The sequence below is a fragment of the Limulus polyphemus genome, unplaced genomic scaffold (assembly GCF_000517525.1).
Source record: "Limulus polyphemus unplaced genomic scaffold, Limulus_polyphemus-2.1.2 Scaffold805, whole genome shotgun sequence".
Taxonomy (NCBI): Eukaryota; Metazoa; Arthropoda; class Merostomata; order Xiphosura; family Limulidae; genus Limulus; species Limulus polyphemus.
The window spans coordinates 256004-271148 of record NW_013666415.1 but is presented as its reverse complement, the minus strand read 5'-3'; the positions used below and the strand labels follow the sequence as shown (position 1 = coordinate 271148).

General features: G+C 33.3%; 1 protein-coding gene across 1 annotated transcript; it reads left to right on the top strand.

Moving 5' to 3' along the window:
* Positions 1–13713: 13713 nt before the first annotated feature.
* On the top strand, positions 13714–14760 carry LOC106460625 (zinc finger protein SNAI2-like). The gene has a single exon (XM_022387387.1). It carries the CDS (start codon positions 13714–13716, stop codon positions 14758–14760), a length of 1047 nt encoding a protein of 348 aa, XP_022243095.1.
* Positions 14761–15145: the final 385 nt, after the last annotated feature.

Genomic DNA, 15145 nt, shown 5'->3' with positions numbered 1-15145 from the left:
CATGCAGTGTCTTAACTATATAGAAAGAAGCATGCATGTGGTACTGGTATATGCTAGAAAAAATCAATTTAATAGCACTCAGTAATAGCTTTACGCGCAGTACACACAATTCAATAACTGTGATTAAAATACCTTTTATAGTTTAGTAACTACTTTCGAGTAATTGAAACAGATTAGTTAAATAACTGGTTATAGTCTTGGCCAAAATGTTTGCACATCTTGTAACAAATAAAATGATTATTATTAAGATGGAATACAAATACCCTTAGTGCTGTCAAACTGTGAAATGCACGTTATATTAAGCGTTTACATAGGTAGTTTTTATAATGAGACAGGTTCTATGGACATAAGAACGATTTATTCAAACAGCAAACAATTTTATCAAACACCTGTAGAAAGATGTGTAATTCAGCATTTCGCCTACCACAATAAACTTACCAAAACTTGTATAATAACAACATGTGACATCAAATTATTATAAATAGTGTATATAACATTATATCAGTTCATATTAAACATTCAGCCCATGGATGGTATTTCTCGTATTCTAATAACCTCCACAAGGTGACGAGGCATGCTGTTGATGAGGTTATTGATGTAATGCACCATGATTTCATCCCAACTTGTCACTAGAAGGCGTTGCAATTCAGCTACAGCAGCTGGATTATGGTCGTGGTTAACAATTTTCCAGCTTAGTACTGCCCAACAATTCTCAATTGTATTACAATCTGGAGACTTTGCTGGACATGGCAATCTTTTACAGTTCTCATATACAATACGCGCAATTTGGGCAGTGGCATTGTCATTCTGGAACACAAATTATTGCCAAACCTTGCATTAGCAAATGACAGAAATATCATCTCTGGGTGATGCCTGTAGGAGGCGCCATTGACGATTCTCTGGAAGATTTGAGGAGTAGTTTTTCTATAATGATGAATAGCTGCCCAAACATGCAGTGCACCACCTCCTGAGTGTTCCATGTGGGAAAGACAATCTTCCTTCATCTGTTCTCCAGGCAAACGACGAACACGAATCCTATCATCATCTCTAACAAGTCCGAAACAAGACTCATCTGAAAAGATGACATGTCGCCAGTGTCCTAACTGTAAGTTTGCATGCTCTTTTGCCCAAATAATACAGTGACAGCGGTGAATTCTGATTAATATCGGTTTGAAGATAGCATTTGTTTGGTCAGTCTCCTGTTCACTGCTCTTCTGGATAACCTGAAATGAATGATGTGTTCATGCCATTCTTGTCCTAAGGTTTTGAAGGACTTCTTTCGACCTTGACGTGTTAACCTATCATCTCAGGCAATAGTTTTTTTCGGCGTCTACTGCAGTAGCCTTTTCTGGAACAAAGTCTCCTGTAATCCGATAATTTTTCCGGATTCTAAATACAGTACACTGGGGGTACCCACTGTTCTAGCAATATTCGTTTGCTTCGTACCGTTTCTGGACAGTCGAACAATTTGACGCTCTATATCTTCTGGCACGTGACAAGGCATGACTCTACACGAAGTACAGAAAAATTGTCTGAATAAAGCGTTGATCTGTTTCGATAAATATTATACCAAAAGCACAACCTTGTATACAAAACAGATGTGTAAGGGTGTTTTGACGAACAAATGTTCAAAACAACTTATACAGACCAGAATAACAACTCGTTCATGTTTGTCCGATCATACGCTACCTTTTCTGTTAATACTCAGGCATTTGTTCAATAATTACTCAATGCGTGTAGACAATAACATCAATATAGAACGACGTGGAAACATTTTGGACAATACTGTATTTAATAAAAATAAAACATTTTCATATCGTTAATACAGTTACGTAACAATATACCAGTTTATGCCTTTTTTAAAAAAATTATTACATTTTTGTAAGAAGACGTATTTTTGTGCTTTCCGTCATCGAGTCTATTCCCTAAACAAACTTGTTGCAAGCATAATCATTTCTTGATAGAGTTCACCGATTCTCGCAATATTCTTTATTCAAAAGAAAGAAGAGAAGTAAAACCAATGTCAATTTGTAGAAAGAAGAAGGATGTGCAGTATAATATGGTTTGAAACATTCTGAATTATTGCCAAACTATCCCAAATAAACATAGAATTTTCAACGTGTCAGTATTGAAACTTTGTTCACCTAGAACAAGCAGTTTCTAAGATATAATTATTTCCAAAAAAATAGTTTCATTTAATCATTCTGTAGAAGTAGAATAATTTTACTTTATTAAATAACATAAGTAGGTGTGATGACTCAGGTCTTTTAACAATATGTTTATACGATACGTTTACTAAACGAATTGAAAATATATTTTGAATTCAGCTACTTTACAACGTAGTTAATAGTAGATTCAAATATTCATCCATTATCAACAAAATTAGATTGTTGTAAGTCAAATGACTGGATTAGGACCACTTATAACATCTGTGAATTTAAGATAACTGAAGTACACTAATTACAAAACAGTTTATAATAACTAGACGAAATATGCTCAGTTTTTGTGATTAATGTGACTAGATCCTACAGTTACACTGCATATTTTATAAGATAATATGACAGAAATAATGTCATTTAAAGTCATTTATATGGCTTGAAAAAAGTGTTGTCAATTGCTCTGGTAATTAGTTTAGGAAGAGCTTCTTTAAAAAACAACAACAGTAAATAAGTTGAATAGAATACGATAGCTATTTTAGTGCTGTGGCTTCACTGGATCACCGTCGTTTTAAAATAGTAAATAACTCAATGGTCCCCTATGTAGTCAGTCGCTTGCTCTCATTGTTGACGACGAAAGCCAATGAGAATGTTGTCACTGTAAAACGGTTTATAACTTATTAAATAACATATGATCATATACCTTAACGATGCTGTTTTACAACAGATATATAAAGTTATCAAAATATGATGAATGAATCTAATTGTACAAAGTAACAATATAATCTTCATGGCTTTTTTTCTTCCGGGTGGCTTGTGATCACGGGTACTTTTTTCCAGGCTTTTACACTTGATCAATAGTTGAAAAATTAAGAATTGTAAATTTTCAAAGGAAGCCTTACGTGGTGATCTACATATCGTTTAAAATACTAGTTTTACCTCAGTTGTTACATATTAATAGTTAAAGTTTTTGTGGAAAGATATCAAATTAATGCAAAAGTTGGGGATTGATTTTATTAAAATCGAGAACAAAAGAGGCTTTTCTTAACATAATGACGTCAACAATGGGTGAGGTAAAATATATATCCTTTTTAAAAATTGAGTTATTTCTATCTAAGTATAAATGTCTCACAGCACCTATAGATTCTCATTTTTTAAATTTTGAGTTATTTTTACTTAAATATAAATATCTCACAGCACCTATAGAATCTGATTTTTTTAAATTTGAGTTATTTATATCTAAATGTAAATATCTCACAGCACCTATAGATTCTCAGTTTTAAATTTGAGTTATTTTTTATCTAGATATAGATATCTCACAGCACCTATAGAATCTGATTTTTTAAAATTTGAGTTATTTTTATCTAAATGTAAATATCTCACAGTAACTAAAAATTCTAATTTCTTACACTTGAGTTACCGTATTTTCGGTATATAAGACGCACCCTTATTTTGAAGACAAAGTTTTGGGGAAAAAAGTTACAGTCGCATTTGAAATATTTTTATTGAACAAAAATTCAGTTTGATACTTTAAAAATTAGTATATATTGTTCTAAACACAAAAGAGCTCAAAACATCAAATAAGAACATACCGTAAATAAAAAAAAAAAAGGTTTACTGTTATTTAGTTTGGTTCAAAACCTACAAAATCTTCATTGCTTTCACTGTAATTTATTTTTTGGCTATTTAGGGAGCACTATAAATAGTTATGTTTTTAAAAGAAACAAAAACTACTATTGTTATAAATAACACATTCAATTGAACTAAACTATGCATGCCAGTTTAAATATATTTACACGCGGCTTGTGTATATCGTATATATATATACATATATATTATTCATACCTTCGGTGTATAGGACACAAGCAGATTTTGACATCAAATTTTGGGGTAAAAAAGTGCGTCTTATACACCGAAAAATACGGTATTTTTACTTAAATATAAATATCTCACAGCAACTTTTGATTCTCAATTTTTAAATTTGAGTTATTTTTATCTATCTATCTATATCTTAAGTTGATCAAAACATAGCTCATTAAAGAATAAATAATAAAATTAAGATGCAAGTGAATTTTTGCGACGATGTTTAGATGTATGGGTAGGGCTGTAATATACATAACTTCCGTGAGTCTTACAACAAACCCTTCAGTTTAAATCCTAGTTCACTTACAACTTGTCTCTTGACTGACCTGTTCGATTTGAATGGATCCTTGGCTATTCGCTTAAAGTACAATAGAATAAAAGGGTATTTCCCCCCAAAGGCGTGACCAAAACAAGTGAGTTCGTTAACCTTCTCGATGTTAGGGCACACGTAAGTTTGATCAGATAATGTAGTGTACTCAAACAAGTTATAGATAGCCTTTCAATATCAGCTGATCAGTTCACAAATTAATCTTTTATTCTGTATGTTTTGTTTTCGTTTTAATAATTTTGACACATAATGCATTTCTAGTAACTTAAATTTATTAGATACTTGCAAATGATATTTTTCAGTAGCCGCATCTTTGTGTTTTGTTTAACTTGGAAAAGTAATCAAAGAGTACTCATACTCAATGTCAAATCTTGTATGCTCAGTTAACTGATTAATGACGGAAATGGTTCGATTCTCGGTCGCGAAGTCTCTTTATGCCTAGACATCGCTCGAGAGTTACAAACAATGAAGTTTATATTTCTATTAAAATAAATAAAACAAAGATCTATATCTCCTAAACATATCTTTATTAGCTCAGTATTTTGCTATTACAGTTTCGTCAGAGTTATTGATATCCTACGAGTTTACTAATCTAGTTGAAGCTAAATTGGAACACCGTAATTTGGAGATATAGGTCGTTATTTTACTTACATTAATAGAAATGTCTCTTAATAAACTCTAGTTTGCGTCAAACGAAGTTAAGAATAATAATGAAGTTTTTGTTCAATTATTTTATTTAGTCACGCAGTTGGTCAGCTTAATAAATTTCATACATTACGTTGTTTTGTTGCGTTGAAGAAACATCGGTATTTATGATATTCTGTATATTGTTACAATTTCTCCCTTTTAGTTTGTTTTCTAAAATATTGTTGTGAAAGTCAAGAGTAGAATCTAACTAATCATCAACAAGAGTTTCAACAATTATATTTTATGGGCTACACAAGCAGATGCTCTTAATTACATTAGCTGTTCGAATTGTATATCAGATTTACGTATACCTGAGGATCGTGTTATACATTACCCACATTAAGTCTCCTCTTTCCTACTATTGAACATACACACATGACCACCACAAATTATAAGTATGCTCAGTAGTTTTTTAAGGACATAACATGTTTTTAAGGTTACTGAAGTATTCATCTTTCGTCATTTTTGGAAATTTACAATCATTTTACATCGGCAAATCCTCATATATCAATCTCCCCTCCCCCGACATATATATATATCAAATCAAGAATCGTGACAAATGGTAGCTAATTTATAGATGCTTTTTCATAAACAATTCTCTTTAGACAATTTTTTCATGTCCCATGGCATTATATTCTCGATGGCAGGTGCATGTAGAAAATATCTGAAGACTGCGCACATGCCTAGTACAAGGCTGAAAAATTATGATTTGTTTAACGATGGAACTAAAGTGACTGGAGGCAAGTCTTGAAACCTGCAGAGTTTGCTGTTTTAATTAGGCTGTTTCAGGTCATCGTCTCTTTTAAGTTTGTAGATAAAGGTTGGTGTTGAGGTTATGAGATGCATTTTGTCTCTTATCTTTATTATATATATATTAAGAAACTAGCATCTGTTTGAAATTGTGTATTAGATACAATGCGTTTAACATCTCTGAATCCGAGACATTATTAGATTAGTTTCAAGACAACGTTTGCCTTAATGTATTTGCAAAAAAGTTCACTTAACCAGAAACAAACAAGCAGGAATCTGGCTTTCGTTGTCACTTTTGTATTTGTTTATCTGCGCTTCACCGAGTTTGTAATCTGTATAACCGTAAGTGGCTATTATACACGAGAAAAGGGTATTTAGGTTGAGATTAAAATAAAAAAACAGATATATTCATGCGAACTTAGGACAACAAAAAACAATGAAATGCTATTATAATGTATCTAGGTTTTAGTGGTGGCGATTTCAGGTGTGGGAATAGGATCGTTTTTAGGCTTAAACACACAAAGATACCCTAATCACTATTATTCGTTCCGACTTGAAATAGGAAGTAGAAAATTTAAACTTTTCTTAGAGGTCTTCTTGCATGATTAGAAACGTACAAATTCTTTCTAAGCTCTTTTTCACGTTGAATACTGATCAATATGAAATTAATTTGTCTTTACCCATTTTCAAAACGATTGGGAAATGTAAACCATTGAAACAGATCTGTAGAAAAAACAGTAATTTATTATGCTAATTATCGACACTACACCTGCTGATAGTGCTTTTATATAGATTAACTGGATTTATTGTACTCTATGATAATCATGTAAATATGTAATCCTCATAAGCAGAAAACACCTTAATATTACAATAACTGGATCGTTCCTATTCATTGAACAATAAAGTATTGAGTTTAACTTACTTTTGTGTAATTAACTTCAATTACGGAGATGGTAGACCATACACATCTATACCAAACCTTAATTACGGAGATGGTAGACCATATACATTTATACCAAACTTCAATTACGGAGATGGTAGACCATACACATCTATACCAAACTTTAATTACGGAGATGGTAGACCATACACATCTATACCAAACCTTAATTACGGAGATGGTAGACCATATACATTTATACCAAACTTCAATTACGGAGATGGTAGACCATACACATCTATACCAAACTTTAATTACGGAGATGGTAGACCATACACATCTATACCAAACTTTAATTACGGAGATGGTAGACAATATACATCTATACCAAACCTTAATTACGGAGATGGTAGACCATATACATCTATACCAAACTTTAATTACGGAGATGGTAGACAATATACATCTATACCAAACTTTAATTATGGAGGTGGTAGACCATATACATCTATACCAAACCTTAATTACGGAGATGGTAGACCATATACATCTATACCAAACTTTAATTACGGAGATGGTAGACCATACACATCTATACCAAACTTTAATTACGGTGATGGTAGACCATACACATCTATACCAAACCTTAATTACGGAGATGGTAGACAATATACTATGGTCTACCATCTTCCGTAATTAAAGTTTGGTATAGATTACATCTATACCAAACTTTAATTACGGAGATGGTACACCATATACATCTATACCAAACATTAATTACGGAGATGGTACACCATATACATCTATACCAAACCTTAATTACGGAGATGGTAGACCATATACATCTATACCAAACTTTAATTACGGAGATGGTAGACCATACACATCTATACAAACGTACAGGCAGTAACCTTTAAAAAAAACAAAAAAACAACAACACCAACAATCTATTTGCTATACCTATTATTATTTTTTTATTAATTTCTGTACTTAGGTGTCGGAAATATTAAAAATATGAGTATTACGTATACGATTATACATCAGTGGCGATCAAAGCCAATTTCCTAATGATAAGCTTGAAGTTGAAAAAAATTAGATATATTAAATGCGTAACAAGTGAGATGTTAAAGGCCTCTATGGCTAAAAATAATTTATCAAAGTTTTGTTTTTGCCGCCTTTAATTTTATTTTCTGTATTTTGGACTACCCTATGACTTTCAACCTTTAATCTTACTTAATTTATCAAACGTTATTTATCCTGTACCACTGCTACATTTCATTACTGTATCAAGTCTCATAGAATTTCCTTAAATAACATGTATATCTGAATGGAGTGTAGATAAGCAGAAAGGTACAAACACACAGAAACTGCCAGCCGTAGCGACATCTCTCATAACGCTGTACAGATATGGTTAATCATTGCCTAGCTATATAGTTTATAAAGTATATTTTTCTATTCACTCACATGTACCTTAACTTATACAGATATTCTTATGCCAACTTTTATAATAGTTTACAGGAAAATGAAACCCATTCTATCTTTTTATATTGAGTTATGAAAGCGTCTGTTTTGCTGTGTAATTCGATCGCCCACTAACCTCACGGTTTACTAGCTGGGTATGTTTGTTAGGATACCGGCCTCGAAGCTCAGCATTTACCGAGATGGTTTCGGTAAGTTTCACTGTTCTCACCATATGGCGACAAGTTCTCTCCAGACTTGCTGTTATTTTTTTACCTATTGTTGAGAAAGTAGCCCCCACGGAAAGGAGTTTCAAGACTAAGTTTCTTTTAATTCCTTTTCAATCTGAAAAATTGCCTAGTTCCTATTTGGTAAACTCAGCAAAACACAACCAGGAGCACAAGAATTAGGATGAATAATAAAAAGTTGGAACATGGATTATAGCCCCCTCTAACAACAGGTTTATGTATATGTCTCAAATCTGGTATAGGTGATTATTATTATTATTATTATTTCATTACCAAGTGGAAGAGCGCTTTGAAGGTGTGCCAAGTCTCTTATAGGAAACGCTTGTTATCTTCTTTTCAACTCCTTCATCCTGTCCGATAATCTGGAGCTGTAAATACGTGATGTGTAACTCACACAACCACTGGGTGCAAGGCGGTTCTATGTAGTCTTCCCACAGGTAGACCTTCTAAAGCCACTCTTTGCTAGTCCTTTGTTTCTCTCTCTCTCTCTTTCATTGTGAGTTTATACAATGCAGGGAGCTCGCATTAGATTACTCGAGTTCCATGGGGTCAAGGTTAGACACCCTACACCAAGGTATAACTTCCGCTAGTAACCAGAAACATGGACCTGTCACCTAAAAATCTTTGTTACTGAAGTATTGTGTGTTACTATGTCCTTGAATATGGTTATATACTAATCCCGAATCTTCGGAAAATAATATAATTTCACAAAACCACACAAATTTGATTGTTTTATGCGACTTACAACACCATTCCTGATTCAGTATAACTTAACTTAATAGAACGTTCTACATAAATGTTATTATAACCCAGAAAACTTCATGAAATTGTGTTTAAGTTGTTTATAAGTTTGATTTTAGAAAATATAAATATTGCATCTTGGGCTGTAGCGAAAGGCTTCTAAGTTGAAATCTAAGCATCATAATTTAAATGGCTGCGAAATAACATGCTTTCTGTTGGAACAATATTATACTATATATTGAAAAAGTACTAAATATTCGCAATTTTATAAATACATTACAAAAGCAATCTATGTTCACCTAAAAGGACCTGATTTTCTTGAAAACAAAATTAAGTTTATGGAATTATTTTTGTGTTTCACCAGCAACTGAACATCTTGTTTTGTTACTAGCTTTTATATCAATGCGTTATTTCCAGTTGCTTGATGAACGTTTTAATCCTATAGCGAACATACTAGTGAACACAAAACTTGGATATGTGTATGATTATTTGAGGTATTGATATTTAAAACTTAAGTACATGCCGCTACTAAAGAAAGTAGAGGTTAGATAAGATAATTAGTACAGCATACTCTCTGTGGCATTCTAATTTTAAAGTAATTCTGTATTGAGTTCTCCGCTTAAAGAAGGAGAAGCATCTTGAACAAATTTATAAAAAACTAACAACACACAATCAAGATAATGCAGAAATGATTACAGACCAAGCTTATCATTCTGTTAACTCAGTTTGACTCCGTCGCTTGAGAATGACAAGCTTGGTCTGTCGAAACTAGTCAGGCTTTTGTATGTTTTGCTAATTCTGTGTTATTACAGATTTTTATGCGTTATGCTATTAATTCTGGTGCAGGTGCACTAATAACACAAACGCAATGTGACTCTAGTGCAATGATTGAAACATATTATTCAATCTAAACTTAGTTCCTAATGCTTAGAAAATTGTTATCAGTTTAATCACAAAGAGAGTTTGTTTACCTATTTCCAGAAAGAAAAAACAAACAAACAAACAAAAAAAAAACTCAAATAAAGTTCAAAATTAACCTTATATATTACAACTGAGTTATTCATGGGAAGTTTTAAACGCAAGGCAATTTCATTCATTGCTTAACATTGTTCCCATGCTTCTTTTCGTTTGAGTAGCGTACGATGTTTCGGCTTTACGCTTCTTCTTTAAGTTAGAATAAAGCCCGAAACGCTAACCACTACCCCCAAAACCATAGGAGCACGTGTTGTCCGTTAGGAACACTGTTAACTAATTAATTTATATAAATGTCAGTCAATTTTAAGTATAAAAACATCTCAAGGAAAAATTACATAACAGATTTCAAGCTATTTATATACGTTAGAGGGGTTTGTACTTTTCTTTGACAGTCAATGTAATTGAACGTGTTAGCGATTAATGTCTATGAATATTATATTTAGTTTTAAGTGAACGTGTTAGCCTGCGATTAATGTCTACAGATGTAATATTTAGTTTTAAATGAACGTGTTAGCCTGCGATTAATGTCTAAGAATGTTATACTTAGTTTTCTGAATTTATGTTTAACTAAAACTGGGTTCTCTTTAAACTCCCTGTTAAAAATTGAATGAATCTGAGGTCGTAATTTACTGTGACAAAACAATAAATTTCGATTTCATACTTAACTATCGTGTCGCATTTGCAAAATGGCAGTCAAAACTAAAGTACTGATTTTATGCTCACTTACAGTAAGCTATCAATTTGTGTAATTGAAGGCTTAAAAATAAAACATTTTGCTTTCAACCTGGTAATTTTTTGTGATGATTTTTTCAAAAACGAATAAATAATGCTTAAAAATACACACATATTCAAATTAAACTCAAACATAGAAACCATAGGTTGAGTAAATTGAATTAGACATTAACAAAACTGAAACCCACTAGGAAACGTTTCATTTTTTTGATTTGGTGAATTAATAATATGATGGTGATATTTTCTCTGAACTTATGGTATGTCATTAGGATTAGTTTTGAAGTGAAAAAAAAATACCATTCACACGGTAAAAGTGGTTCATGCGTTTTAAATAAAACTTGATCAAAGTCTTTAGTCAAGAGTACTGAAGATGTCTTGTAATAAAAGTTCAGAAACTAGTCTAACTTAGAGGAGTGGCCAGTATACTAAACTTTTTGATATCTATTTGCTTTCTTCAGAAATTGGAGTATAAAATATAAAAGTAAATTATCCTGTACGTTTTTAGTGTGTTTTGATTGGGTATCTAATAGTTTGGAAATTTGCAAATATTAAAGTGTTAAGATTTAGTAGTATCTGTTTCTCAGTACAATAGTGTATTTAACTCATTCACACTTGCGTAAGGTGTAACTATATTAACATTATATATCAAAAATAATACTCTCCATAAAATGAACTGTCAAGAGTTATTACTTATATTTCTTTTTGGGAAATAAAGTAAGCAATATTTATATTTTCAGGGAAGTGACTGAAGTGAAACAAGTGTAATAACATGCTATATATATATATATATATATACATACACATGAATACCTAAATATAGATTATTTTTACATATATACTGTTTGTAGCACATGTATCTGCACGAAGTTTCTTTGCTGGTGACAGATGTTGTTAAGCTGATGAAAAAACGAAGTTTCGATACTGCCATTGATTACAAGGTGGCATTCTGCATGGTAGCAAACAACTCCGTCAACATCCAATAACCTGGGTGCGGGAATACGTCCCAAACCCTGACTAAATTTTCCTTTAGCCTACACCTGTTTCCGACTCTCCTTAGTAGAGTTCGTAGTTTAGTTGGCAGGAGGAGCAAACACTATAGCTTATCAACGACCTGTGATTGGTAGGTTGGCTAAATGCCCGATATTCCAGAAATACATATGATTGGTCAACTAAACGTACACCTGCACTTTTGCTGAGGGCGGGAAAGGAAAGGGGGATGCAAGCAGTCTCTAGGATTGAAAAACGTCGTTACCACAAGAGAGGGCTCCAGTTAAAGGTATTTCGCTAAACAGAACAGGTAGGAATTTTCTTACCAAGTATATAGTGCTGTAAGATACACATCCCGATATTAGTATATTGTTGACTTACACATATTCCTGTGCCATAACAATAAGTAGTCTTCCCTGGTGCCAAATATAGCATCTAAATAAACATTTTACCATGCCTCGTTCGTTTTTAATCAAGAAACATCATTCGTGTAGAAGCAACACTCCAATCAAGAAATCTTGGACAGAAGTGGAAAGTGACGTCATAATCAGCCTACCAACCCTCGTGCCTTCTTATTCAGGTATTTTTTGATAAACGAATCAGTTTAATTTTATGTATCCAAAACTTTGTTTACAAATGATTTTATCTTTTAGGTTATTTAAGTATAGAATCACATCATTAGTGTCCTTTAAATGGTGCATTTGGTTAGAAACCAGTCTAAATTTCTTTATTAGTAAATGTCATTTATATTTAGCAGAACATTGACGCTCACATCTCAGACAAGCTCTTGAAATCTGAGTGGTTATAAACTGAACTGGTGGACCTCATAAAACTACCTTGCGAATTCTTGTATTTGTGTTGTTATCTAGATTAAGATTTTTTCGTATTTGGAAAATATTACCATGTTCTTCTGATGAATGAATAAATAAAATATTAACATAACATTTTGTTAATCTTTTTTTTTGTTCTCACTTTCACGATCATAACTTACTGAATCATATAAGGCTAATTAGTCTTTACTGGCAAGTAACTGTAAATATCTATCATTTTGGCAGGATTGTTATACTACCGAACGTACCTCATGTGGGAAAAAAAAATATTTCAGATTAATCAGTATAGCTCTGATTATAACAATCTTTTATTATTTGGGCAACAACTGAACAGATGGGTCCAGAACTGAAGGTCTATAACGCATCTGTCAGTTCTTTGATACTACAACCATCTGTCAAGTAGAGCTTCTTATCTCGGTTCGTTTGTCCACACTCCGACAGTTGCTCTCAGAATCCTCGAAGAAGGGGTGTTCATAATTGCTTATTGAAAATGAATTTTGCACAGATTATTAAATCTAAGTTAATATTAAAATGTAAAGCAAAGTAGAAGAAACTTATGAAACCAGCAAAATATGTTACTGAATGCAAATTAAGACAATAAACATTAAATGGTGGAATACTAAAACTTGGTGCTACTTTTGTTAGCGCATAGCTACACAATAAGCTATCTTCGCTTTGTACATCGCGGGGTATGGTATCATGTATTTTAGCGTAAAAGACCGTAAACTTACTACTGACTCACCGAGGGATTACTAAAGCTTTAAGCTCCCGAAATTCCTAAGATAACAGAATAAAGCAGTGACTTCACCTTGGCATTGAAATGAATATTTAAATATTGTATTAGTATATCAAAAATGACATTAAAAAGAGCTTCGCCTATATTATATATATATTTTTTTTCTATTTTGCAATTGATTGATTGGTGTTATACAAATTTAATCTCACCTATTTTGAAAAAAAAATTACTTTTTGCTATAAAGGTAAGCATTCTTAAACTCAGTAGTTTAGAAACTATTCTCGTTTTCATTTATTGTATTTTTTTGTCTTCAAACACTTCACAGTTTTAAAGATCAAATACATGTTGGATAGGATTTCTTGTAACACATATCTAACCGATCTATTTCATCTTCTTTTAGATGACCCAGCCCCATTCGACCTGACTAATAAAGCAAGAGTTATCCGCTTTGAGCTGCATCACGAGTCACAACCTTTGAAGAAATCTTTACAATCTCAGGAATCTTTAATGAGTACAGTATCTACTGCAAAGTCTTTTTCCAATACTATGATTTCTGATCCAGAGGGGCCTTCTCATCAAAGACTGGTACCTCAATATTTACATAATGATTATACACTTTACCATCCAGATCATTTCAGCTTCGGAAGCATGGGGCAACCCCCGATGTCTCCTCCTCGGTCTCCACTCAGTTTTATCCATGAGTCTCTTAAGTCACCCGATAAGCTGCATCTGTCCCCATCAGTCTCTGAAAGGGAACACCTTTTATCCCTAAAATCACCCCCGTCACAAATCATGACAACAGGCAGTAATAACTTGCTCACCATGTGGAATACATACGGCAACCAGGAGCCATTGCTAGCAGCTCCCCCTAGTCCCGAGTCGGAAGGGGAGAGCAGTCGTGACAGTAGCTCCACTACAGTAATGGTTAGTAGCAAACACATAGAAAATTCTAGATACCAGTGTACGGAATGCGAAAAGAGCTACTCTACTTACGGTGGTTTATCCAAACACCTACAGTTCCACTGCGAGTCAACTGCAAAGAAATCTTTCAGCTGTAAGCACTGTGACAAGATGTACGTCTCTCTCGGAGCCCTCAAAATGCACATTAGGACTCACACTCTCCCGTGTAAATGTACAATATGTGGAAAAGCTTTCTCCCGGCCATGGCTTCTCCAAGGTCATATTCGAACCCACACAGGAGAGAAACCTTTCTCTTGTCCACACTGTAGTCGAGCTTTTGCTGATCGATCCAACCTGCGGGCTCACCTTCAGACACATTCGGATGTAAAGAAGTACAGGTGCAAGACGTGTAACAAGACCTTCTCCCGCATGTCCTTGTTGGTTAAACATGAAGACGGAGTGTGTGCCCATGGACCCCAGCAGCGGTAACCGACGCGACAGCTGCGTTCTGCTTCGATGGTTCACTAGTATTTTGGACACATTCTCGAGCTTCAGCGGCGTTTAAATTAAGTGGTTAAGGTTACATGTTTTTGTTAAAGCTTCTTGAGACCGGTTTTAGAAAATCGTGACCACGTGTTTCTTCAATAAGAACAATTGCTGTGCACAATTCTTCCACGAACACATAAAACAATAAAAAACGTGTAAACCATGAAGACAATTCATCTCTAGAGAGAGAAAACAAAACTCCGAGAATTTGGTTAACACTAGTCTACATGTAGTTCTGGTTCTATTTTAAGCCGGTCGCGAATTACTTTAAGTCAACGTTTGTCTCGCAGAGTGAAATAGTGTTGTTTCTATCCATATATATATATAT

Excerpts from the sequence above, each read along its gene's own strand:
- LOC106460625 (XM_022387387.1), top strand. The coding sequence starts at position 13,714 with ATGTTGGATAGGATTTCTTGTAACACATATCTAACCGATCTATTTCAT.